This window comes from Panicum virgatum, chromosome 5K, assembly GCF_016808335.1.
Source record: "Panicum virgatum strain AP13 chromosome 5K, P.virgatum_v5, whole genome shotgun sequence".
Taxonomy (NCBI): Eukaryota; Viridiplantae; Streptophyta; class Magnoliopsida; order Poales; family Poaceae; genus Panicum; species Panicum virgatum.
The window spans coordinates 8,041,325-8,068,449 of NC_053140.1; the positions used below are offsets into that span (position 1 = coordinate 8,041,325).

At 49.7% G+C, this 27,125-nt stretch overlaps 2 protein-coding genes and 1 long non-coding RNA gene across 3 annotated transcripts in view; 1 reads left to right on the plus strand and 2 right to left on the minus strand.

Moving 5' to 3' along the window:
* LOC120706064 (LEAF RUST 10 DISEASE-RESISTANCE LOCUS RECEPTOR-LIKE PROTEIN KINASE-like 2.4) overlaps positions 1–14,026 on the minus strand; it is a 30,888-nt gene extending 16,862 nt beyond the window's left edge. Inside the window, exon 1 of the mRNA XM_039990638.1 lies at positions 13,268–14,026. Coding sequence (XP_039846572.1) covers positions 13,268–13,997 — 730 coding nt within the window. The 5' untranslated portion in view covers positions 13,998–14,026. The remainder of the gene's footprint in view (positions 1–13,267) is intronic.
* A 6,350-nt stretch (positions 14,027–20,376) lies between these two features.
* LOC120706069 lies at positions 20,377–24,994 on the plus strand. Its single transcript, XR_005688173.1, has 2 exons — positions 20,377–20,680; positions 24,791–24,994. It is a non-coding gene; the product is annotated as an uncharacterized LOC120706069 (long non-coding RNA).
* LOC120706062 (LEAF RUST 10 DISEASE-RESISTANCE LOCUS RECEPTOR-LIKE PROTEIN KINASE-like 2.1) lies at positions 20,996–26,043 on the minus strand. The gene is made up of 4 exons (XM_039990634.1): positions 25,005–26,043; positions 22,933–22,962; positions 21,682–22,789; positions 20,996–21,595 (listed from the first exon to the last, which is right to left on the minus strand). The coding sequence occupies exons 1-4, from the start codon at positions 25,870–25,872 to the stop codon at positions 21,454–21,456; spliced, it is 2,148 nt and encodes a 715-aa protein (XP_039846568.1). The 5' UTR covers positions 25,873–26,043; the 3' UTR covers positions 20,996–21,453.
* Between the last annotated feature and the right edge of the window lie 1,082 nt (positions 26,044–27,125).

The window sequence follows — 27,125 nt, forward strand, 5'->3', positions numbered from 1 at the left end:
AACTTAGTTGAGCACCCAGGAACGCGCACAGCCGCTCGCCGTTGGCGGCTTCCCTGCAGGGGACGGGCGCGCCACCACCGCCGCATGGAGCCCTGGACTGCCGATGGGCGAGGACCACGGCTGCCCGGCCGGCGGCCGTTGTGCGCCTGGCCTACCAGGGAGGCGCAACGCCGTTGCGACCCACGCACCAGCTGGCCGCATGCCCCGCTGGAGGCCGCTGGGGAGGGCGGGGCCGCGGGCCCGCGGCCGGGAACGGGCCGCAGTGGCGGTCAGGGAGGTGCCGCGGCAGCGGGCGGGGAGGGCGAGGCGGGATCCGGTCGTCGTCGCTGCCGCTGCGCCTGCCGGGGGGAGCCGCTGCCGTGCGTCGGTCGCGTCTGCCGGGGGGAGCCGCCGCCGTGCGCTGGTCGCGCCTGCAGCCTGCACCGGTGCAGGGGGCTGGGGCTAGGGCCGGCGACCGGCGGCCATGGGGCGGGCAGGGACGGTGGCCAGGGGCGGGAGCCGGAGGGCGGCCGGCGCGTGCTCGGCTGCTCGCCAAGGGTGGGGCTGAGGGCGGTGGCCGGCGGTGGGCGCGGGCGGGAAGCGAGGGGGCAGGGGGGAGATGGTGCGCCTCCGTGCCGTGGTCGGGGTCGGGGCCTCGGGCTCGGTCCTCGGGCGGAGTGGAGGCGCCGGTGGCGGACCGGCGGACGGCGGTGGCGGGGCTGGTGGGATGCGGCCTTGCGGGAGTGGAGGCGGCGGGAGCACGTGGCTGGGGGATGAGGGAGTGGAGAGGCTGTCGGTGGAGGCTGAGGGGGTCTGCTAGAGCTAGGGTTCAAGATGGGCTGTTCTACATCTTGGGCTGCTATTGGGCTATTGGGCTTTTGGTTGGGCTTCGGTTAGTTCGGTTAACCGAGCCCAAGAACCGAACTAACCGGCCTATTTCGGTTCCGCAGAATCAGGAACCGAACTAGGAACCGAAATTCTCGGTTTCGGTTCTTTTGGTTCCGTTCCCGGTTCTTTCGGTTCGGTTTTCGGTTTTCGGTTAAATTTGCCCACCCCGAATTAGAATAGGAAAGTGGGCAGGTCAGTGAATGATGATGGCTCAACGAATTCAACTATTGCAGGCGAAGTCCGACAGGTTAGTCTCTTGAAGTGATAGAAAGTTGAAGCAATTTCCATGGCTGTGCGTGGGAGCTTGGAGAATGCGGCAGAGCTGACTAGGTCCAAGTCTCTAGTCTCCTCCAACACTGGTCAATCTAGCCTGACTATTCCACGCCATATATATTGTCTGTACGACTATTATTTGTTGGCTTGTTGCACGAGCATGACCAGAAAATCAAATTTGCTCCTACTACTAATCGAAATTAATTTACGCTGCAATATGATGCAGGAAAACAGAAGCGCGGGACGGTGGGTCCTACTACGATGGATCGGCTCATCGGCGGGCCAGAACATAAAGCAACGCCAAGATGCAATGGGATCGATCCACCCACTCTCGTCGTCGGTGCTGTGTTTTGCCGTCGGGGCAGAGGCACGACTACTTGGCCGGTGGGACGCGCACGGCGGGGACAAAGCAACACCAGCTACACCAACACCACCTTCAACTTCAGCAAATCTGAGGAATGTGAGTACTCTATCCTGCTTGTGATGAGTGAAATTGTCAACCGTGCGGTGTGATCGTGCGCTTGGTCTTTGGATTGCAGGTACACGAGCGTCGAGTGTCGACGGGGAGCTGCCGTGGAGGTGCTGTGGCCGATGGACCGTGCGGTGGACGGCAGTGAAGGGCAGCCGGGACCGGAGCTCGGACCGGGCGGCAGCTGTGGCGTTCACTCCTGGATCGAGGGCGCAAGCGGTGACGGAAGGCGGGTTTCTTGGTTTGCGCCACAAAACCAAGGAGGCGGACGGCGGTTGAAGACGCAAAGCCGTGGAGGCACGGGCGTCGGTCTCGGGACTGATGGAGGCGACGGGCGTCGACGGCGTCTAGGGCCTCGCTGCGGGCGAGAAGGTGACGGGCGTCGGGCGGCGTCTAGAGCCGTCAGAAGGCCGAGGCGGGAACGGCGTCTAGGGCCACGGCGTGGAGGCGGGAATCTTCCCGCGCGTGAGGTTTTGGCGGTTTTCTCAAAACCGGCCACCTACCCGGGTTTCGCGGACCCTCCAAAACCGCGGACCGGAACTTCATCGACGTGGCGGCATCGCAGCAAAGACTTCGAGTCGAAGAAAGAAGCTCCGTCGTCGATCGAGGCTGTACAGCGGGGTGCTGCTGACCCGACCGGTCTGACCGGTCCCAGGGGACCGGTCTGACTGGACTGGCCGCAGCAGCCGGGTATAAATACCCCCACCAGCCCGTGGCTTGTTGAGTCTCTTGAGTCTTTTGTTTTCTCTTTGTTTTTCCTTCTCCCAGCCCCTGCTCTAGGTTAGGGCCAAGGACTCCAACGCAAAGAGAGTTTAGATTATAGCTATTCTCTTCAATCTAGTGGGTGGATGATGGGCGGATGGCTCTAGCTGTTGTATAGGTGAATTCCTCTGAGAATTAATGGATGAAATTTGTTTGCGATTCACTTGTGTGTGCTAAGCATCTCGTCCTCCCCTTCTCTCTTGCGTTTTGGGTTCAATTCTCCTCTTTTGGTGTGTTTCTTGTTTGGAGGAGTCCAACCCTTGATTTCGTGGTTTGATGAACTCTTTGGAATGATTCCTATGCTTATAGCCTAGTGCTAAACCCCCTGAAATCATGGGTTCTCACGGATTGGCGATTTTGTGTTTTTGAGAAAACCCCAATCTCTTTTGATCTCCCCTCAATTTCTCAAGATTCGTTGATCTTTAGGACGAGATCTTTTGGGGATATGTTCACGGGGTAGTTACGAAGCTTTCCTCCAAGTTTGGTTGGATTTGGACTTCATTTAATCGAGATTCGTGGTTTGAAGGTTTGTTTGCGGGCTTTGTGGACGACACCGGTCAGACCGGTCAGTCGGGGTTTGAACTGCCCGACCGGTCAGACCGGTCCAGTGCACCGGTCAGACCGGTCTGTGTGTGTTGCACTGCGGGTTGAGAAGTTTCTCTCGCCTTTGCTTCCGCGCTGCGACCTGGGTCTTTTGCTTCGAGATAGCTTGTCCATAGCTATTCTCGCTGACCTAGGTTTGAGGTATTGCGGTGATTTAGGGACACAGGCCGACGTTTCAAATTTCAAAGAAATTTTGATCGGCTCCCATTCATCCCCCCTCTGGTCGCCAGTTTTGGTCCCTCAATTAGTATCAAAGCTTGGTTGAGATTTTCAATACCTTAATCGGTTCGAAAACCACTTGGCGACCATGGCGAGTCTTGGTAAAATCCCGGTGTTTTCCGGCGAGGACTATGCCTACTGGAAGGTTCGCATGAGAGCATTCTTGCAGAGCATGGGAGCCGAGGTCTGGGAAATTACTACGAACCAGCTTTACGAGGTGCTGGCTGTTCGGACCACGCCCCTTCAGGTGACCCAGCACGAGGCTAACGCTAAGGCCGTCAATGCCTTGTTCGCTGGCGTTTCTCGTGCGGAGTTCTCACACGTCCAGAGTTTTCAGGAAGCCCACAAGATTTGGACGTGTCTTGAGAACTACCACGAGGGCACACCTCAGGTGAAGGCCAGACTGTTCGAGACTCACCGGCATGAATACGAGAACTTCACACAGGAGCCGGGTGAGAGCATTGACTTGATGTTCAGTCGTTTTCAGTCGATTGTGTAGAAAGTCAATGCGAACAGATCTGCTGATGCCCTTGAGTACACAGAGCACCAGAAGGCCCTCAAGTTGCTCTACGCACTTGACCGCTCTGTGTGGGATCTCAAGGGGAACACCATCATTGAGTCTACTGGCTATGAGACTCTGACGGTGAACGAGCTTTTCAGCAAGCTCAAGGCCAAAGAGGTGGATAACTAGACACGAGCCAAGCTCAATGGTGCCCCTCCTTCCAAGAGCATCGCTCTTGTGACTGGCCCAGGTGGATCGAGCTCTAACGCTAACTCTGCTCTTGGCTTTTCTCTTGCCTCTTTGCCTTCTGTTTCAGATGAGCAGCTGGAAACACTGGGCGGCGACGACTTGTGCCTCCTCATCAGCAAGTTCCAGCGCGTCTACCACAACAGGCAGAGTAAGAAGAACCCCGGGTGCTACAACTGCGGTGACCTGAACCACTTCATCGCCGATTGCCCCAAGAAGTCCGGCGGTGGCCAGAACAACCACTTCGACTACTACCGCCACCGCGACCGCGACGAGGGAGGCTCCAACAAGGAGCGTCGGTGCCACCACCACCACAGTCGTGACCGGGGAGGACGCTTCGACAAGGAGTCGCTCAAGAAGCGCTTTCAGTACAAGGCCAAGAAGCGGGAGAAGGCCTTCCTGGCGCAGCTCAGCGACCTCGACAAGAGCTCCGACACCGACCGCTCTTTTTCACCGACCTCCGACGAGGACGACAAGAAGAAGAAGAAGAAGCGGGACAAGGAAGCCACCGGCTTCATCGGCCTTTGCTTGGCGGCCGGTCGGCGCAAGGGTTTCTGCACCATGGCGGGTGAAGCCGATGGTGCTCGTGCATCTTCAGGTGGACATGCTACACCGACGCACGCCGACTCTTCTCCTGGATCCGAGAGTGATTCAGAGGTAAACTCCACGATCGACCTACTAGATACAGAGGTTAGGGAGTTGTACGCCGCTCTCGACAACTAGAAAAGGCTGCTTAAGGAAGCAGCTAGAGAGCGTAGAAAGCTTAGGGCTGAGGTGGTTTGTGCTAGGGAGAAATCTTGTGAGGATGAGTACGCTGGCTGCATATCTCACATGAACGATCTTGTAGCTCTACGTGCCAAGCATGACGAGAACGTCGCGAACTTAGATGTTGCTAAGACTTCGCTTTCAGACATGTCTCGTGAGCTCGCTAAGGCCAAGCATGAACTAGAACTGGTTAAGGATGCTCCTATTGTTACCGATGTTCTTGAATGCGATGAGTGTCCTATCTTTAAGTCCGATCTAGCTTCGTTGCAGTCCAAGTTTGCTACTGTTGTGTGCGAGCTAGAGGAGATGAAGTCTAGGCCAGTTCTGCTTGGTGCTTGCAAGCTTTGTCCCACGCTTAGGTCGGAGCTAGATGAGAAGAACGCCTTGATCAAGTCTTTTGGGAAGACTAAGGTTGTAGAGTCTAGCCCACCTATTGACTGCTCTATTTGCCCTGGTTTGATTGCCGATCTGGATAGTCTTGCGGTAGAGAAAGCCAAATTAGAGAATGAGAATACCTTATCTTAGGGCGATTCTGAGTTGGGTTTCTAGCAGTGAGCCGCAGTTGGGCATGATGATAAAGCAGTTCAAGCGTGGTGATGGGTTTGGGGTCGGTTACACATACACGAAGTTAGATTTTGACAGGTTGTATGGTAAAATTGGCAAGGCTGCTGGAAACACTGCTATCACGAGCACGCAACCTTCGCTTGTTGACCCCGCGGATGGTGTGCTTAAAGAACCACCGAAAGCACCTCCGCAGAAGCAGGTTTGGGTTCCAAAACCCAATGAGCTGAGAAATCCCCTCGACACACTCCCTGCTGCCGCAGCCCTGGTTGCCCAGAAGAAGGGGGCTGCTCCTCCCCGTCCGCGGGCTAGGCCTCCACCTCCCAAGCGTGAGGTGAGGTACCACTGTGAGTTCTGTGACAGGGAAGGTCACCTGGAGGAGTTTTGCTTCAGGAGGAAGCGGGCTGTGAGGCGAGAGCAGGAGAGACGGAACGCGGACATGTACTCTGCTCGGGTGCATGGTCCTTCTCGGCGTGGTGGTAGGCAAGATGCTAGGGCCCGCCGTGTAGGTGGAGGTCAAGGAGACGGTGGTGCTTACCATGCTCCAGTGGGTGGTTGCTTTGCCGGTCGTGCTCCTGGTCGTTTTCAGTACGGCTATGGACCACGAGACCGAGGCTTTGGAAGAGGTTTCGAGGCACCACGCCTTCCTCGCGGTGGTGTTCGTCAGTCACGCGGTAGACGGGACGGGGGATACGCTTTGCCTGGTTTTGCTAACCCTTCTGTAGAGCAAATGGCTCGACACTAGTTTGCTTCTCACTTTGCTAACCCCAGTGTTGAGACATTTGCTCACCCTTTGTCTCACTACTGATGTGCAGGTCGGAGGCTTGGAGAACAGGTGGATCATGGACTCCGGTTGTTCGCGCCACATGACCGGAAATGACAAATGGTTCTCCAGCCTCACCCCGATGCGCTCAAAGGAGTACATTGTATTCGGGGATAATGGAAGAGGAAAGGTACGTGGACTTGGCGCTGTTCGAGTTTCTGATCGCTTTACCCTGAGAGAAGTTGCTTTGGTTTCGAACCTTGGGTTCAATTTGCTCTCTGTTTCGCAACTTCTTGATGAGGGGTTTGAGGTTCGCTTCAAGGAGGGTTGTTCGCGTGTTTTAGATTCCAGAGGAGATTTGGTTTGCCGGATTACACCTCTCAATCGGGTTTTCTTGGTTGACTTCTCTGGAACTCCTCTTGGTCCTTCTCGTTGCTTGTTGGCTGGTCCTTCTTCTGATCTATGGAAGTGGCATAGGAGACTTGGACATTTGAGCTTCGATTTGTTGTCGAGACTTAGCTCACTTGGCCTGATCCGAGGATTGCCCAAATTGAAGTATGAAAAGGACCTTGTTTGCAATCCGTGTCGCCACGGGAAGATGATTGCTACTTCGCATCCCCCTGTTAATCAGGTGATGACCGCTCATCCTGGAGAGTTGCTACACATGGACACAGTAGGTCCTTCTCGGGTGATGTAAGTTGGTGGGAAGTGGTATGTTCTTGTGATCGTGGACGATTTTTCTCGCTATTCTTGGGTCTTTTTCATGAGAACCAAGGATGAGGCTTTCGAGTTTGTTCGAGACTTGATCTTGATGTTGAAAAACGAGCTACCATAGGCCATGAGAGCGATTCGCAGTGATAATGACACAGAATTCAAAAACGCTTGTTTTGATGCCTTTTGCAGTGATCAAGGGCTTGAACACCAGTATTCGTCTCCCTACACTCCACAGCAGAATGAAGTTGTAGAGCGGAAGAATAGGACACTGATTGAGATGGCGAGGACGATGCTCGATGAGCATAGGACTCCTCGCAAATACTGGGCTGAGGCGGTTAACACTGCTTGTTACGTGTCCAACCGCATTTTCTTGCGTGCTTTCATGCACAGGACTTCTTATGAGTTGCGGTTTGGACACCAGCCCCGTGTTGACCATCTCAGAGTTTTCGGTTGCCGGTGCTTTGTGCTGAAAGATGGAAATCTTGATAAGTTTGAGTCTCGCTCGTCTGACGGCATTTTTCTCGGTTATGCTTCTCAATCTATAGCGTACCGGGTGCTGATTATTGATACTAACATCATCAGAGAGACTTGTGAGGTCACTTTCGACGAGACTGCACCGTGCAATTCTTCTATCTTTGAAGTTGCAGGAGATGATGAGCTCGGCATCTCCATCTTTGAAGATGAGGAGGAAGAAGCTGTGGAGGGTGAGGCTGAGGCTACCACGCGTGTTGTGGACCCAGTTGCCTCTGCCACGAGCTTGGACGATGATGACGGTCCCGATCCGACTACGTCTACTTCACGGGGGCCGATCGAGGAGGTGACTCAGGCTTCACCAGCTGTACCTGAGGAGACACCAGCTTTGGTTGAGGAGGAGGCGACTTCGACAAGGGAAGCACCTCGACATATTCAGCGTCGTCATCCACCTCAACAGATGTTAGGTGATCTCAACGAGCGAGTTACTAGGTCCAAGGTAATAAGTATCGCTGGCTTTGCTCATTCAGTATTTGTTGCCTCTTTTGAGCCCAAGGATATTGGACACACTCTTTCTGATTCTAATTGGGTCAATGCCATGCATGAGAAACTTGAAAATTTTGAAAGAAACCAAGTTTGGGTTTTGGTCGAGCCTCCACCTGCTTGTAATCCCATCGGAACGAAATGGGTTTTCAAAAACAAGCAGGATGAGGATGGGTTGGTTGTTCGGAACAAGGCTCGTCTTGTTGCCCAGGGGTTCTGCCAAAAAGAGGGTATTGATTTTGAGGAGACTTTTGCCCCTGTTGCTCGTTTGGAAGCTATTCGAATCTTTCTTGCATTTGCTGCTTCCAAGGGTTTTAAAGTTTTCTAAATGGACGTTAAATCTGCCTTCTTGAATGGTTTTATCGAAGAAGAGGTTTATGTGAAGCAACCCCCTGGTTTCGAAAATCCCAAGTTTCCAAACCGTGTTTATAAACTTCAGAAAGCACTTTACGGTTTGAAACAGGCACCCAGAGCTTGGTATGATAGATTGAAAACTTTTCTGCTGGCTCAAGGTTTTAAAATGGGATGTGTGGATAAAACTTTGTTCCTCATGCGGTCTGGCACTGATTTTCTTTTAATTCAGATATACGTGGATGATATTATCTTTGGTGGCTCTTCTGACGCTCTTGTCTCCAAGTTTTCTGAGCAGATGTCCAGGGAGTTCGAGATGAGCATGATGGGTGAGCTGCAGTTCTTTCTCGGGCTGCAAATCAAGCAAACTCCTCAGGGCACGTTCGTCCATCAAGCCATGTACACCAAGGACTTGCTGCGGAAGTTCGACATGAGTGATTTGTCACCTCAGCCGACTCCGATCAGCACTTCGACGGCATTTGATGATGACTTGGACGGCGAGGCGGTGGACCAGAAGGAGTACAGGAGCATGATCGGCTCGCTCTTGTACCTGACGGTGACCCGGCCGGACATTCAGTTCGGGGTCGGCCTCTGTGCGCGGTACCAGGCTTCTCCGCGCACCTCCCACAGGCAGGTGGTGAAACGCATCTTCAGGTATCTGAAATTCACCCCTGAATTTGGTCTTTGGTATTCTGCGGATTCTTCTCTGGTTTTGGTGGGCTTTTCTGATGCGGATTTCGGTGGGTGTCGGTTGGATCGCAAGTCGACATCCGGCACTTGTCAATTTCTCGGTACATCTTTGGTGTCTTGGTCCTCTCGCAAGCAGGCTAGTGTAGCGCTTTCTTCTACAGAAGCTGAGTATGTTGCCGCTGCTAGCTGCTGCTCCCAGATCCTTTGGATGAAACAAACCTTGCAGGATTATGGCTTAAGTTTCAGTAGAGTTCCCATCTTTGTAGACAACATGTCAGCCATTAGCATTGCAAAGAACCATGTCCTACACTCCAGAACCAAGCACATAGACATCCGATTCTATTTCCTGCGAGACAACCATGAGAGAGGGCACATAGACCTGGTCCATGTCCCTTCAGAGAGGCAAACCGCAGATATCCTCACCAAACCGCTAGAGCAGGACACCTTTGCTCGCTTGCGAGGGGAGCTTGGGGTTTGTTACCCCTTTTGATCGCTGACTTTTGTTTGGTTAGCTTTGTAGGTCTTTGTTTTGCTTCTCTTAGTTTTATAGGTTTGGTAGTTGCATTGTGCATATGCATTGTACATGTTTGTATTTTGCATTGCCTCACTTGCACTAGCATTATTGTATACATTGCTATGATCTTCTAGTATGGGTGGGCAAAATACCCAAAACCCGAAGCCCGAACCCAAAAAACTCGAACCCTAATTCGGGTTCTAACCCACGGTACCCGAAATTATTACGGGTAGTTCGGGTATTGGGCCACGGTACCCGAACTACCCGAAATACAGCCCAGCCCATGTATGTTTACTCATTGCACTTGCAGCCCAGCCCATGAAACCCTTAACCCTAACCTAGACTGCCGCTGCCGGCCAGCCGCACAGGCGCACAGCCCACCCCACACCCTAGTCAGTCACGCCGCCACTACACCCGAGTCGCGACCCGCGAGTCGCCCAGGCCACCAGCGCCCCTCCTCGCCCGCCGACCGCCGCCGCGCCACCGCCCCTCGCCCGCCGGCCGCCGTCACCGCGCCACCGCACGCGACCACGGCCTACTTCCTCCCACAGTGCTGCTCGAGGCGACCCTCTTGCTCGCGGCGACCCCCGGCGGCCGGATCCAGTGCCGGCCCCCCTCTCCTCTTCTCCGATCGGATCCATGGAGGCATCTGGCGCCTCCCGCTCCTTCCTCTCCCTCCCCGGCGAGCAGGCGAGCCGGCTCCGGATCTCGCCCTCGCCGCAGTGGCCGTCGGGGCGGCCGCCTCACCGGCTCCCTCTGCGCCAGGCCGGCGGGCGAGGAGCTGCGGCCTCCTCACCTGCGCCGGGCCGAGGAGCTGCGCCGGCCGGCGCGGGCGTGGGGTGGGGCAAGCCTCCCCTGCTCCAAGGGGCGCGGGGCGAGCGGATCCCGGCCGCAGTGGCAGAGGCCCCTGCGGCCTGGTCCCGCCCCGCCCCCGCCCCCGCCGGCCGCCCGCTGACGCCTCCGCCCCGCCCGTCTCTCGCGGTGCCTCCACCCCGACGGTCCGCCGCCCCTGCCCCGCCGGTGCCATCGCCCCTGCCACGCCACGGATGCCCCCACGGCCCGTCGACGCCCCCGCAGCCCGCCCCCACCGCGCCGCCGACGCCCGGCCACCGGCCCCACCGCCGACGCCCCCGCGGCCCGCCCTCACCGCGCCGCCGACGCCCCGCCCTTTGTTGGCCCTCTTGATATCGGGTAGTTCGGGGATTACCCGAACCCGAACCCGAATTTTCGGGTACCCGAAATGTCGGGTTTTTGTTATTTCGGGCAAATTTCGGGTATCGATTTTCAAAACCCGAAATTTCAAATACCCGAAAAGCCCGACCCGAAATTTTCAGGCTACCCGAATGCCCAGCCATATCTTCTAGTGCCTGCTAGTGTGAGTTGATAAATTTGATCATGTATAGCTTGCTCCATTGTGTATATGACATCATCTGAGTTAAGGTATTTTGATTTGAAAATCTGAAAACATGATCACCCTGTCTTGGCTACTAGCATGTTAGGGCGTGTGATATGCTTTGCTATTTTATTCATGCTAGTATACCTTTTCGTTCAGCAATTCATACTTGAAATGATCTAAATTTGATAAAATTGCTTGAACTGTTCTTGAAATGGTTTGAAAAGATCCAGGTGGGATTGCTTGTCGCACTGATCGAGTTTTCGGGACGGCTCACTTTGCACTTGTGAGAACCCGGGCAAGGCTGTGCATGACTGAAACGAGTGCCTTAAGCTTCTGATTGCCTTTGGCATAGGCTTGGTCTCGTTGCTAAGTAAAGCATGACAAGCTTTCAACCCCTGGCATTAAATTGCTTGATACAATGAGTTTGCAAGTCAATGTTTACAACCTGCTTTGGATGTTTTTGGCTCACCTGTATGAGTTTGATTAGCACTGTTTTCCATTCCCTACTTGTTAGTGCTAGATCATGGGTGATGCTTTTATTTCTCCTAAACTGAACTTGCCTAGCTCTAGATTGATTTGATATACCTTGTTGTGCTAGATGCAGGTCTTGTTTATGGATGCACACGTGCTTGTGACTAGATGTTGCTCATATCATTGTATCCCTGAATGCTTTCACTTACACTTCCTGCATTGCATTCATTGCATAGCATCTGTTCAGGGGGAGTTTCAGCTTCAGGGGGAGCTTTAGGTCTTTTTAGACTTGATGTGTGCATGTGCCAACAAGGGGGAGAATTTTGGGAGAAGTGATCGAACAAGGGGGAGACTTGTTTGATTTTTAAAAAACTTGTTGTGCACAGGGCCTTGAGATTGCATCATTTTGGGAGAGTTGCACTTGTGAGAGGGAAAAACTTTGCTTGGGGAGTTTCTGCTTTGGTTTTGGCTCCTGGTTTCCTCGTTTTCCCTCTGCTTCTTGCATGACTGCGTCAAGCGTTACCTCTGTCTTTGAGGAGTCATGTTTTAGCTTTTGATCGATTGTGTCGAGCCTTTGCCCTTGTCTTAGGGGATCGATCTTTGCTTGAGTAAGTGACTGTTCTTTCCCTTCTGAGCTTTTCGTCACTTGCTTGAGTTTTTCTCCTTCGTGCTTCTTTGTTCTTCTCTAGTTGCACTTCTCATCAAGGGCGTCGGGCGGCGTCTAGGGCCGTCAGAAGGCCGAGGCGGGAACGACGTCTAGGGCCACGGCGTGGAGGCGGGAATCTTCCCGCGCGTGAGGTTTTGGCGGTTTTCTCAAAACCGGCCACCTACCCGGGTTTCGCGGACCCTCCAAAACCGCGGACCGGAACTTCGTCGACGTGGCGGCATCGCAGCAAAGACTTCAAGTCGAAGAAAGAAGTTCCGCCGTCGATTGAGCCTGTACAGCGGGGTGCTGCTGACCCGACCAGTCTGACCGGTCTGGCCGCAGCAGCTGGGTATAAATACCCCCACCAGCCCGTGGCTGGTTGAGTCTCTTGAGTCTTTTGTTTTCTCTTCGTTTTTCCTTCTCCCAGCCCCTGCTCTAGGTTAGGGCCAAGGACTCCAACACAAAGAGAGTTTAGATTATAGCTATTCTCTTCAATCTAGTGGGTGGATGATGGGCGAATGGCTCTAGCTATTGTATAGGTGAATTCCTCTGAGAATTAATGGATGAAATTTGTTTGCGATTCACTTGTGTGTGCTGAGCATCCCGTCCTCCCCTTCTCTCTTGCGTTTTTGGTTCAATTTTCCTCTTTTGGTGTGTTTCTTGTTTGGAGGAGACCAACCCTTGATTTCGTGGTTTGATGAACTCTTTGGAACGATTCCCATGCTTATAGCCTAGTGCTAAACCCCCTGGAATCATGGGTTCTCACGGATTGGCGATTTTATGTTTTTGAGAAAACCCCAATCCCTTTTGATCTCCCCTCAAATTCTCAAGATTCGTTGATTTTTAGGACGAGATCTTTTGGGGATATGTTCACGAGGTAGTTACGAAGCTTTCCTCCAAGTTTGTTTGGATTTGGACTTCGCTTGCTCGAGATTCATTGTTTGAAGGTTTGTTTGCGGGCTTTCTGGACTACACCGGTCAAACCGGTGGGCGAGACCGGTCAGACCGGTCAGTCGGGGTTTGAACTGCCCGACCGGTCAGACCGGTCTAGTGCACCGGTCAGACCGGTCTGTGTGTGCTGCACTGCGGGTTGAGAAGTTTCTCTCGCCTTTGCTTCCGCGCTGCGACCTGGGTCTTTTGCTTCGAGATAGCTTGTTCATAGCTATTCTCGCTGACCTAGGTTTGAGGGATTGCGGTGATTTAGGGACATAGGCCGACGTTTCAAATTTCGAAGAAATTTTGATCGGCTCCCATTCACCCCCCTCTGGTCGCCAGTTTCGGTCCCTCAAAACCAACAACACTTACCGGGCGCTACTTGTCTAGTACTACAATCACTTGCCTACTTCCACAAGTTAGACGCATTTATGCATTACTGTGAGTTCTCCCTAAAAGATGGTCTCAAGTTACTTAGTACTGGCAATTCAGTTTGAATAGTGATTACCTGACGACGGCGCCGCCACCCGCCATGTCAAGAGGAAGCCGTCTCTGATGAGCTCCTTGTAGTTGCTCGCGTTCGCCTCGCCGGACCTCGCAAGCACTGGCACGACGGTAGCGTTGCAGCCCTCCAGAAAGTAGCTGCCGTAGCCTCCTGGGTCGCCGTCGGAACGGTCGTCGGCGACGCGAGCAAACGTCCTATTCCCGCAACTCATCTCAACAAGCCCCTCTCTCCGCCACACCTCCTCCGGCAGCGGCCTCGTGCAGTTGTACAAGATTAGGTCCCGGTTCACAGGGCTGATCGAGAACTGAATTCCGAGTTTGGAGGAGCTGTTGTTCGACGGGGCGTGGCAGCGTTCCAAGGTAGAGTTGCTGAAATCTTCGAGCTTTTGGGCATCGGCGACGAGCCAGGAGGCGTTGTCATAGAAGATGTCGAGAATCTGGAACTGGTGGAGGTAGCGCGGATTGTAACCGAGGAACGGGGTGTTGTTCAGGCAAATAATCTGGAACCCAATCTTGCCGCAGCTCGTCTCCGTCGCCTCATCTGGGACGATCGCGAATGGGAAGGTGATGTTCACATCGCGCATGGCACTGGCTGCCCACCTCGCCTGTCTGCTGCCGCCGCCGCGAGCACCAGCGGCGCCGACGAGACGATGAGGAGCAGGAAGAAGGACGGGGCCATGGGAGGGCGCGACGAGGCGAACGAAGGGGGGGTGAATCAGTGATGATGATGCCATGACGGGAGGACAAGGCGCAAGCAAGTGGCTGACTAAATGGTGAAGGAAGTGAGTCCACGCGCACTCGGGACATGGTCTTTCACGCACGGGAATTTCCAAGGTGCCCGGTGGAGGGGGCAAAGGGACGACTGTCGCGTCGTGTGCCACGAGAGGTTGTAAAGGGCCGAACTAAAATTTAGCTTGACTAATAATGTAAGGCCGAACTTTTAACAATAGCTGAACTCATATTTATTTTATAAATTTTTGAATTAAAAATAAAAAAATTGGATTGTGAAGAAGATATTAGGAATCTGATCTATTACCATCCCTAGTCATGAGATGAGTAGATGACCAGCCTATTTCTTTGGTAATGACAGTTTGATGTATATCATGGTGACAAAACATTGATCGACTATGACCAGCCTTTTTTTTTTCCTGCTATTTCTAGAAAAACTGTAATGGTTGTGCTCATGAGCTAGCTCGCACTGCTCTTATTCGGGACCCGGATTTCCCATGTGTTTGGGAAGATCCCCTCCTAAGCTTTGTAACCACTTTGGTGGATCGCGATTGTCCTGATCCCGGGTTTGCTAAATAGGGCGAGCGGTATAACTGTCAGAAAAAAAGTGCAGCGGGGTGCAGAGTAACCGTCTGGCAACAGAGAAAATGATAGTAGTAATCACTAAACAGCAAAAGCAAACTAAATTCCTTTACAGGGGAAGCTAACAAATTGCACTGGGCCTTCAGAGGTGACGCAATGTCTGGGCGTCAGGCCCGCGCGAGTTACCGGGGGCGGTGGTTTTTTCTTTTTTATATTTTTTAAAAATAAAAATTTTAAAAATATATGTCCGTTTTGAAATATTTCAAAAATACCATCGGTCGCCCCCCATAAGGCGACAGGCCTTAAGTGTAATTTTTTTTTAAATTCGCAATGAGGTCCCCGGAAAAAAAAAAGAAAAAAAACGGGCGACAGGGGCCTGTCGCCCAGCCCACGGGCGACCGCCGCTGGGCCCAGCCCACGGGCGCGGCAGCGCGGCAGGGGGGCCTGTCGCCCCCCCCCCCCCCCCCGCGGGCGACCGGGGTATCCCCCTATAAAAGCTCCAGCCCTCCCCTTCCCTCCTCATTTGAGCCCGAAAATTCCACCAAAAATCTAGAAAAAAAGAGAGGAGTGAGGAGAAGGAAAGCGGCGAAGCCCTGCCGGATTCAGCACTTGTGATCTGCAGGTTAGTACATTTAGTTTATATATTGTTAGATTTAAGTACTACGTATTTAAATATGAGTAATTTAAGTAGGGGTGAGTAATTTAATTTAATTAGTGCTATAGTAGAACCATTTAAGTAGGAGTTCAATGATACTTTAGTTTGTAGTTACGTAGTAGTAAATTAGTTTAGAAAATTAGTTCTACGCATTTATTATTACAATTGCAGTACTATTAGAGACGTGTTTATAAATTAATTATGATTTAGAATAGAATTTGGCATATGCAGTATAGAATTTGAGTGTCATCACGTAGTTATGAATACTTATACGTTGTAGTTGAATTTCATACTTAGTTTTTACGGATTATTGAATAAGGTAGTGAAGTAAAGAGTATAACTCGATAAGTATTATGTGATATACAGATATGTCGAGCAAGATGCAGTTTTAAGTATTTTATGGTGAATATAATGTTATGTATGAGCCAAATGGAGTAGATCTTTCTGCCTTTAAGCGCACATCTAGCGGCATAGACAGTTGGTATTGGTTCCTTGAACGAGTGAAGATTCATGTTGTTGCTGCACGTCCAGATGTGTGCCTTATTAGTGATAGGCATGCAGGTATCCTGCAATCAATACTGAAATTGCAACGTGGAACTGCGACAACGCCTCCATTATGGCCTGATGTCCAAAACAGATGGTGCATTAGGCATATGGGTGCAAACTTCTATGAACACTTCAAGAACAAGGATCTTAAGAACCTGTTTAAGAGGTTGTGCACCCAAAATCAACAGAGAAAATTCAATGCATTATGACAAATACTTGATCAGTTGACTGCAGAGCTAGTGAAGGTAAGGGCATCAGGAGCAGGCACGAGTCAGACTGCAGAGGCTAGGGATTCAATTGAGAAGCCATTTTCACACTGGATTCGAGGTGCACCTAAGGAGAAATGGTCATTCCTTTACGATACCAACGGAATACGGTATGGTATTCAAACAACGAACCATGCAGAGTGTTTCAATATGGTTATGCGTTCTTGTCGTGCCTTTCCACTTGTGGGGATTGTTGAGTTCATCATGTATGGGTGCATGAAGTATTTCAGAGAGCGTTACACGGCTGCAAGCATAAACATCGGCAACCCCCAAATTCAGTTTTGCAAAAGAGTGACACAATATATGCAAGAGAAGATTGAAAAGACCAAACTGCACCGCGTCATATCCACAGGTACAATGGAGCATAGATTTGAGGTTCTATGCAAGGATAGAAGTGGTCGTGGTATCCATAGAGATAGGGTGGTACAGGAGAGTTTGATTACAGTTGATGGCAAAGCCTTCTGCTCCTGCATGAAGCCTAAGTTATTGCATATGCCATGCTCCCATCTCATTGCCGCATGTGCAGAGTCTGCGTTACAGCCAGGACTATTTGTTTCACCGTACTTCAGCAAGAAAGCAGCTGTATCCACATGGGGACATGAGGTATACGGGATTGGAATTGTGGGGCCTTTCACTCAGGATAATGAGAATAAGATGTTTATTCCTGATCCAGCCACTAAGAAAGGCAAAGGCCGCCGTCAGACACGTCGTATTCGGAATGGTATGGACGAGTCGGAAGCAAGCAAGGCACAAAAGCGTTGCAGCCAATGTGGAGCATTGAGTCACAACTACAAGAAGTGTCCTCAGAATGCACTTCACGATGCTGCTGACGTCGGTCCTTCCGGAAATCCCAGAGATGGAGCACCTCCTACGTTCAGACGAGCATCAGCGAGAATTGCTCGTGGAAAGCATTCGGTGTCATGATCCACAATTGTATTTCATTATTTGTAATATGTAGTAATGAAATATGGCAGGTATGTAATGAAGTATTATTGTATTTATGTGTCCAGTTTGTATGAAATATATATTTACCTATGTGTTCTCATATATTTTTGAATGCAGGTATGGAGATGGACTCCTTGCTAGACCCAGTGATCGACTCGAGCCACAGGTCTTACTTTGCAGCTGTTGAGCACCGAGCCCTAGAGGTGCTACGTCCTCGTCCACCCGGCGAGGCGATCTCTATACACCACGATTGGTGTGACCGGTATGTAATGAAATATTATTGTTTATCACTTATGTATTCGCCGGTATTCCTTTGTTTCGACATTTTTTGTTTTTTTGCAGGTTACGTGAGGCCGGCCTACTGACTCTGAGCCGTCTTGTCGAGGTTGGGCCTATTCAGTTCGACCGATCCCTCCTGACGGCGCTAGTTGACAGATGGAGGCCGGAGACACACACGTTCCACCTCCCGTGTGGGGAGATGACTCCTACGCTGCAGGACGTGGCCTACCTCCTCGGCCTCCCTATCATCGGGGAGGCTGTAGGTCCGCGTGTGATGGCGGCCTCATGGAAGGATGAGCTGGAGGCCCGTTTTGCCCTGGTTGACCGCGTGGAAGAAGCAGGTCCGATCAACCCGCACCCGCGAGCAGCAGGTCCTTTGAAGACCTGGTTCCTACAGTTTACAGTACGTATTCATTCCATATATAAATTTAATTGTTACAATTCACATGTTCCATTGATAGTTGAAACCATTAATCTTAATTGTTTATGCAGCCTGCCCTGTTGGCTGCGGATGCCGACGAGTACAGTGTGACCAGATCGCTGGAGGCGTACCTACTTTGGTTGTTTGGTTACATCATGTTCAACAACACTCATGGCAACTCGGTCGATAGGATTCTCCTTCCGTATGCACGGGAGATTGCGGATGGGGACGAGGACGTACCGCCCTACAGCTGGGGTGAGGCGGTACTTGCAGCCACTTACCGTGGACTCTGTGACGGCTGCATGAAGACACAAGGGAACGCTATTCTGTCAGGGTTCCCACTACTGCTACAGCTTTGGTCGTACGAGAGGCTAGCCGTTGGTCGGCCCTTTGTCAGCCACGAGCCTTACCACGGGGGCATGTACGGCGACGAGGAGGACGAGAGGCCCACTATGGGAACTATCTGGATCTGGCGTCAGGTACGTTCACAACAAATCTAATTTTATTATTCATTGTTACATGATGTATTAGCGCACTTTTAATTTTACTTATTCGGAATGCAGAGGTCCTGGGCACATGCGCGGGTTAGACGCGCATATCTTGAGTTTGTTTCGGAGCTCGACATGCTGACGCCCGAGGACGTTGTCTGGGAGCCTTACAGCCCAGAGGCTGTGGCTACCCGTGCACCAGCAGGCCTGTCTTTGCACTGCTCCGCGAATGCGAGCCTGTGGCTTACTTCCGCCGTCCTGGTTTATGACATCGCGGTTGAGGCATATTGCCCCTGGAGAGTCAGGAGACAGTTTGGGCAGCGCCAGGAGTTTCCGGTGCCCACCGCATTGGAGCGTGTCAGTCGCCAGGACCACAGGTAATTATGAATGAACTTGGCTCATACATTCGTGTCGAATCTAACGATTCTTCGTGGTCCACTTTGTAGGTTGTCAAGGAGTGGCTTGTCGTGCTCTGATGATTGGCTCACCAAGATCCAGCCGTGGGTGGACCAATGGGAACAGGCAGACGAGCTCTTGGTCCATCCAACAGGACCACACACAGACAGCTCCTTTAGGGCTTACCTCACTTGGTACTTACTCCGGACTCGGGCTCGTCTGGTTTTTGTTGACACTCACCCGCAGCCACACCAGGCGAGGCCTCAGGATGGCTATGGCCGGCACCACGTGGAGGCACTAGCTGGCGCGGTGAGTCTCCTGATTATATTTGCATATATATATAATCATATTCATAAGATAATTCATGTGTTTGTAACTGTACCTTTACTGAATTGATGCAGCTTCGCCTTTGCAACATGATGGAGACGGACTGCTCGACTTACTTGACGAGGGTACGTGCCGAATCCCCAATGACCCAGTTTGAGCAGACAGAGGCATGGTCGAGGTAGCATGATCAGTTGCGTCAGGTAGTGCACAACTTCGGAAGCCGTGTGCAGCACGAAGACAGCCACGGGTCGTCTCAGGCCTCGTCGTCGTTCCCGTGTCCGTCGACCATGCACGGGCCGACGTCGCAGTTCTTCCCAAGTGCAGGTAACGTACATATCTCTTTAAAATTACATCAAGTGTTCCTACATATTTACTAATATCACATACAGGATACGATCCAGCTACTGCGTTCGGCCATACTGGAATGTTTAGAGGGACAGCACCAGTTGGCGGACTGTATCCAGGGATGGTACCGGGGCCACAGATACCGGCCTACACAGGTTAGTTTATGTTTCGTATTTCGGTTTCTACATGACATGACAAAATATACGAGCGTACGCTAACATCCACATTTTTTGCGTAGGATTCTACCCCCATGCGAGCGCCGGACCTTCTTCTTCCTCCTTTCGACCCGATAACGAGACCTTCACCTTAGACGACTTCGACAGCTTGAGTCCAGAAGAGCCTGCCGCGCAAGGTGACCTCGATCTCTTGGGGTATTCACAGCTAGGAGGAGCACCACTTGGGATCTCTCAGCAGCAGACACCGCAGCCCCTTGCGCGTCCTGAGCGACAGGTGAGGTCTCCGGATGTTCTCACCTACTCCGAGGTTCATGTCCGTGCCCAGCAGAGGGCTAAGAGGGTCCGACGCCCTATGGGTGGTTAGATGTATCTAATGTTTGTATCTTTGATGTTTATTTGTAATGAGATAGCTGTGGACCGCTTATTTGTATCCGATGTTTATGATTGTGGTAGGTTACTTGTCATTTGTTTCTATAGATACTATTGATGTGAACTTATTATGTTTGTGGGTTCCATAATGCTCGTGAAATAAGGGAAGTTCTTGCGATTTTTTCCCGTGATTTAATGAAGAACAAGTTAGGTGCAGTAGGAGTCAGCGGCCGAGATCCTGCCGACGATGATAACGAATACACGCTCGAATAGCTCAAAATAGGTCCCTGGAAAAAAAAGGCCAGGGGCCTGTCGCCCGAGGGGTGGGCGACAGGCCCCCCTTTTTTTTTCTCCAGGGACTTCGTTGCAAATTTGAAGAAGAAAAAACTACACTTTGGGCCTGTCGCCCTATGGGAGGGCGACCGGGGTATATTTTTGAAATATTTCAAAACGGATATATATTTTTAAATTTTTAATTTTTTTTAAATATAAAAAATAAAAAACCGCCCGCGGCGTGAGGGTGGACCCAGGCCACATCAAGGTCCAACTTTTCACGATGGGCCCTCGCCACTAATGGGCTCGACAGCATGGTGGCCTAAAGCCCATGTAGATCCGTCCTGCGCCGGCGTCGTCTGCCGAGCTGATGCGGTTGCCGTCTCGCCGTCGAGATGCGCGGCGGTGAACAGCACCATCCCCACCAGCCACTGCATGCTTCGCCTCGCCTTCTCATACGGTGCGGTCGCAGCTGGTGCCGTCGGATGAGGAGATCATCTGAAAATCTCTCCACCCCGCGCCCTGAGGCACCGCCGGCTCGGAGCCGGTGATTACGGTGGCAGATGGAGAGGCCTGCAGGAGCAATCCAATCTCGCGCCACCAGTGGCGTAAACCCTTGGGTACGCACCCCCTGCTCTAGCCTTTTCCTTGGGAGAATCGAATAAGCAGCGGGCATTGAAGGAACCGTGTAAGTATCACACCCGCAGATGCGATTTTTAGTTGTCAGATGCGTAGATCAATTTGATTTGGTGCTTCCATTTGTTTGAAAACGTATTCCGATTTTGCATTGAGACCATGGGCATTTGAATTAAGTAGATTTTAGGGGTTTAGTTGGACGGCTTTGGAAATGGGTGCCTTGGAAATGTGGGTGTCAACTGTCAGCCTGAACCTGAACCTGAAGATTAACTGAGGAAACTTTTTTTTTAAGAAGTAACTGACAAAACTTTAGAACTGATGCACCTATTTCGAACCTAATACAAATATTCAAGAGAAATTTATGCCCCTTTCGGCCTCAGTTTTACATTGTCATGAGTCATGGCTACCATCGGCTACATTCCCATTGTTTCAACATACCATTAATCTAGGATCCAACTATATGCTGCTCGACTCTACTAAGGTCATAACTCCAGAACTGCAATGCCTCGATGTTTCTAGAATGTGTAACGCCATGATGAATACTTCTGGGTGATGGATGACTACAGGGGGTGCAGACGCATGATATTGATATGTTAGGACTACGTCAAAAATATTGTAGCCTTGACGACTTTGGCTGTCAAATATTATAGTAGCCCAGAAGCCTTTCCTTTGAAACAAGTATCACAGCAACTTCAGATTTCAACTCATATGGATAGACAAGTTTACTGCCTAATTCAAATGTTTGGTGGTGACCATTTCATAGAGTTGGTAACCGCCGTAAGGTTTTTGAATTCACATTGCTTGTATCCTTCATCCTTAGCACTTCGCTAAGCACTTGTGTTTTGGTACCACTGCTTGTACTCATGCTTTCTCCATTCAAACTGTGAAGTGGATCCTGGCTGCAAAAGCATGAAAAAAAATGCTACATCAACATTATTTTAAATGGTATTGGTAGTTGTAGAAATACGTATCGCAAAATTCTTACAGTATTTGACTGAAGTTTTGCCTTGGTGGCATGTCCAGTTCATCTAAACCTCTCTCAAACATTTCCAAAACCTTTGTTATGTTAGGACGATGCATTGGTAATATTTGGATGCACCACAGGCCGATCACACTCATCTTCCTGGCTATTCCTTCATTTTCACTTGAGAATTCACATGCTTGTAATCCATCACCCTGACCAAAGTGGTCATAAATCCAATGTGGAAAATACTTTTCACTTGATTTTTGAGCCACTGAATTCACATTTTTCCTCCCTCCAACCATCTCTAGTAACATCATTCCATAACTATAAACATCTGATTTTGTTGAAACAACTCCAAAGGTTCGAGAGTGCACTTCAGGAGCGATAAACCCAATTGTTCCTCTAGCACCAGTCATAGAAACCCTGCTCTCCTTGGTGCGACACAACTTGGCCAAACCAAAATCAGCAATCTTTGGGTGAAAATCCTGATCTAGAAGAATATTTTGAGGCTTGATATCAAAATGAACAATGCGCGTATTGCAACTATGGTGCAAGTATTCCAATCCTCGAGCAATCCCAATTGCTATTGTATAAAGCTTTTCCCATCCTAGAACTGCTTTCGGATTCTCTGAATATATGTACTTATCCAAAGAACCATTGGGCATGAACTCATATATTAGGGCCCGTTTCGAGCCTTCCAAACAAAATCCAAATAAGCTAACAATGTTAACATGAGAGGTCCTGCCGATGCTCATAACCTCATTCACGAACTCCTCTCCTTCACCTTTGGAATCATGCAAGAATTTCACAGCAACTAGACGACTGTCATCTAGCCTTCCTTTTAAAACTATGCCATAACCACCTTCCCCAAGCTTATCATTAAGGGAAGACGTTATCTTTATTACTTCTGAGTACTTGTATCTTTTTGGAGCTAGGGACCCATGCGATACTATTAGGGCCTCAATGTTCCTTTCAGTGCTGCTGCTAGTCTTTTTGCATAGGAAATGACATAGTTTCCCACTCTTTCTATCGGGACCTCTAGCTTGTTTTCTCCTCTTGCGCTTGTGCCAGACAAAAGTGAAGAGGCATGCTACCACCAATAATATACCACCACCTCCTATTCCACCTCCTGCCCATGATAGTGTAACAACATTAGCAATATCTGGTACTGGTAATCAATTGTTCCTATAGATTCTGCAACATAAGATGCTAAAAAGGTTCAGGTAGTGCAGGAAACCAAACTATATATGCAGCTTGAAGGTTGATACTCACCAATTATAGCTTTGCTTTTCCTTCTTCGTCCTGCATAAGAACAGTTAATGTGAATATCTTTCTATTTAAATGTAAGATTGTGCAGTTTAAATTAATCCTGCCATGAAAACTTTGCCAGCTTTAATCTATAACTGAACTCCTTTCATGGCTGGCAGATAAGATATGACAGTATATATGAACGGAATTAGGCCTGAAAGAAAAGGAAAAGAATATGACAACGAAGAAAGAGATGTATGACTAAACACAGACATTTGATATCCAGTAATAGTGACCATTTTTTATCTATGGTACGCATATTAGTGTGTGGTATGGTCCTGTCACCCTTGCCCCCACCCCCACCCCCACCCACTTGCCCAACAATCATGATAGGACATAAATCCCTGTATTGAACGTTCCACTTATCTTCAAAAACATTGTGGCAGAACTGAAACCTCATTTACAACTTAAATTGTACTGACTGAAATGCCTAGTTATAAACGATTATGTTAAGGGGTTGAAGGCATAAGGCTGAAATTACAGACAAGAAAATCCAGCGACAACCGGATACATATTCTCAATTGCAGGTGGAACCATAACAAGGAGAAACGCTAAGTCTCAGCTTGTTAGTAGTAAAAGATCTTGCTAGAAATAAGGATCTTGACTTCTAGACAATGGTGAAGACATCGAAGTTGTCTGTCCATAGATTATGTTTGAAGGAGTTCTAATGATTATAAAGCTGAATATGGTTACATTAACTATCCACCAGTTCAAACTGAAAACAGGAACGATGTCTGTTAAGAAAACATTTCAATAAGACGAAGAACCATGACCTAAGCACAACTTGGACAGGTTTAGTTATCTAGTAGAAAGGTTTGATTTGGACAACAGTAACTCTGCCTTGCTTGATGAAATAATTCTTCTTGCGTTATTATTGGCTATTACCATCGACTTTGATTTGTCCAAAAAGTGATAAAAACTCCTTATATTCGATGGTCCAAACTGTTTATATTTTCACCAAGAACTGGCAGAAATTTAGAATCAGCGACGGCTAGAGGGTAAATTTCTGACCTCAAAAGGGCATAAAAGGGTAAAGCGATATTCTAAACATAGAAACATTGGGAACCATTTTAAAGATGAACATGTGGGGGAGGATTTCGAAATCAATCTAGTTGCATAGTGCAAGAACGTGATTGCCCTGTTTAAGTCAAGGTCTTGGTCTAACTTGCTATAGACTCCAAGGTCCACTACATAGAGCCAAAGATACAGGTAGGTATGCGCATCATTGTGATGGTAAGAATTAAAAAAAAAAGGAAAGCACTCAGAAGTTCATAGCTAGAAAGTAAACAAATCCTTATGCAAACCGACTCTGCACAGAAGCCAGAAAAAGGGGGGGAAAAATGAAAACGCATGTTATGGTCCAAAAGGCATGCAGGAGCAAGTTGATGCAATGAGGAAACATCAAGCATGGCAATCAAAGTAAACAACAGCACAGAATCTTGTGAATATCAAGTCAGTCATATAATTGTGTCCAAGCTGTGTGGACTAACCCTTTTTGTTTTTTGTTCCTTTATTCAGAAAAAAAAAACAGAGAAGTTTATCAGTACACCAGTCAATAATTGTTGGCCGGGTGATCACACCACTCTTCTGCAGTTCAAGTCTGACAATCACATTATCGTGTATGATTGCCCTGGGTTTAAATTCCCTAGTGTTCAAATCAACTTAGAGGCCTTGTTCCACAACAGATAGATTCAATTATTCGCTTAGAAAATATAGTGCATTGGTTTGCAAATACTAGAAGAATTTTATGTAGTCAGCTATCTTTAGAAGAAAAATAGGGATAAGCTCTCATTGACTTCTCATTGACTTCTCTGTTGGCTAGCTCCGGACGGCAAGGTCAAGGTGGCGGCGGGCGGCCGGCGGCGAACACGCCTACCGCGGTTGGGGACGATGACAGGCGTTTCGTATTATTATTATGCCCTTTATCAATAAACTGATCGGTGGTTTGGGCTGCAAGGTCCGTGCTCTGTACTAGTCTCTACGCCGATGAGGCTCATGTTCAGGCTAATTTATTGGTTCTCCACCAGGTAACGTACCTCGCTTTGGCACCGGCCATGTCAGGAGGAAGCCGTCACTGATGAGCTCCTTGTAGTTACTTGCGTTCGCCTCGCCGGACCTCGCAAGCACCGGCACGACGGTAGCGTTGCAGCCCTCCAGAAAGTAGCCGCCGTAGCCTCCCCGGTCGTCGTCGGAACGGTCGGTGGCGACGCGAGCAAACGTCCTGTTCCCGCAGCTCATCTCAGCAAGCCCCTCTCTCCGCCGCTCCTCCTCCGGCAGTGGATTCGTGCAGTCGTACAAGATCAGGTCCCGATTCATGGCACCGATCGAGAACGGCAGGCCGAGTTTGGAGGAGCTGTTTTCCGACGTGGCGTGGCAGCGTTCCGAAGTAGGGTTACTGAAATCTTGGAGCTTCTCGGCATCGGCGACGAGCAAGGAGGCGTTGTCGTAGAAGATGTGGAGAATCTGGAGCCGGTGGGCGCTGTAGCGCCGACTGTAACCGAGAAACGGGGTGGTGTTGTTCTGGCAAATAACCTGGAACCCAATCGCGCCGCAGCTCGCCTCCGTCGCCTCATCTGGGACGATCGCGAACGGGAAGGTGATGTTCACTTCGCCGCATGGCACTGACACGGTCGGGCAGGGCTCCCCTCCTTGCCCGTCTGCTGCCGCCGCCGCAAGCACCAACGGCGCCGACGAGACGAGGAGCAGCAGGAAGAAGGACGGAGCCATGGGCGGGCGCGACGAGACTAACGAAGGGGGTGAATCAGCGGTGATGGGATGACAAGGCGCAAGCAAGTGGCTGACTAAATGGTACGGTGAAGGAAGCGAGTCCGCGCGTCCTGTGTGTGTCCGCGTGTAGACTATAGCGGCCAAAACATTTTGACTGGACACTCGGGACATGGTCATCCGCGTACGGGAATTTCCAAGGTGCCCGGTGGAGGGGGCAAAGGGACGACTGTCGCGTCGTGTGCCACGAGAGTGTCAGTAACCTGTAGTCTAATGGCGAGCTGGACCGTTATTCTCTTTTGGGTCAGATTGAGCCCACGAACTTTAACAGCAATAGATGAGCTGTGGCCAGCCGGTCGGCGTGTGACCGCGCATAAGTACTGGGGACCCTGCTCGGCGGGGGCATGACGGAAATGAACCATCCTGAGCTCGAATTCCTCTGGCTCCTCTTCGTCTACAGAAAATTGTGATTTTAGGATTCCAAATATTAAATCTTTACTATTTTGACACTTCCAGTGAATGATATCGTGAGACCATCTGTATCTATAAAACTAGCAAGGTGGCCCGTGCTAATAGCGCATGTAGCTAGTATTTGTTATCATTTTTTTCAGTTTACCAAAGAGATCTATTCAGCATTTTAGTTTTCTTTGGTTCGCTCTCGTAGAGTAGTGCCTGCAGCTTTCCATGTATTGGTGTTCATATCAATCATCAATTTTTAAGTTGCATTGTGTTCATCTCATGTTGATATATTTTAATACTTTAACTTGCAATATCTGAATTTGAGGATTGAATTGAATATTAGGTCACCATAAATATAGGTGCATATTGTACCACGTAATACTAAGTTTGATTATTAATAGTAATATAGGGTCACCTTGAATACATGTTTGTCTTTTTCTAATTTTTTATGTAGTTATTAGATACATTTATGTATGTGTGCATGTTAGTGTTATTTTCGAAGCCTACAACTTGTAACTTGTATGGTGGATTTTGATTTGTGCCTTGCAATAATTTGATTTTTACTAAGCGAAAGTATCTCAAGCCTAGTTGGTCTAGTTTTCAGAGCATATGGATAGCATTCAACAAACCTAGATTTCACTCCTCATTACAGTAATTAAAACAGGCATAGATTAAATAAAAATTTATATTAAAAAATAGGTTGGGGCTCTCAAAAATATTTTTATTTATTTATTTTCACCTACCTTAGAAAAATTATATATAACATATATGCTACATTAATATATATATATATATAATTTATTCGGTCTAACCTGTTTGTATTTTTCACACTTTGGTTTATGTACATTTTTTTTTGTCTTTCGCCCACCTAACTACAAAAATTGGCTCACTTCAGAGTTGTGTCATATCGACAATGGATAGTTTCAAACATGTCTTTGTTGTTATCTCTAACTCTTTTCTTGACTTCTATTTTC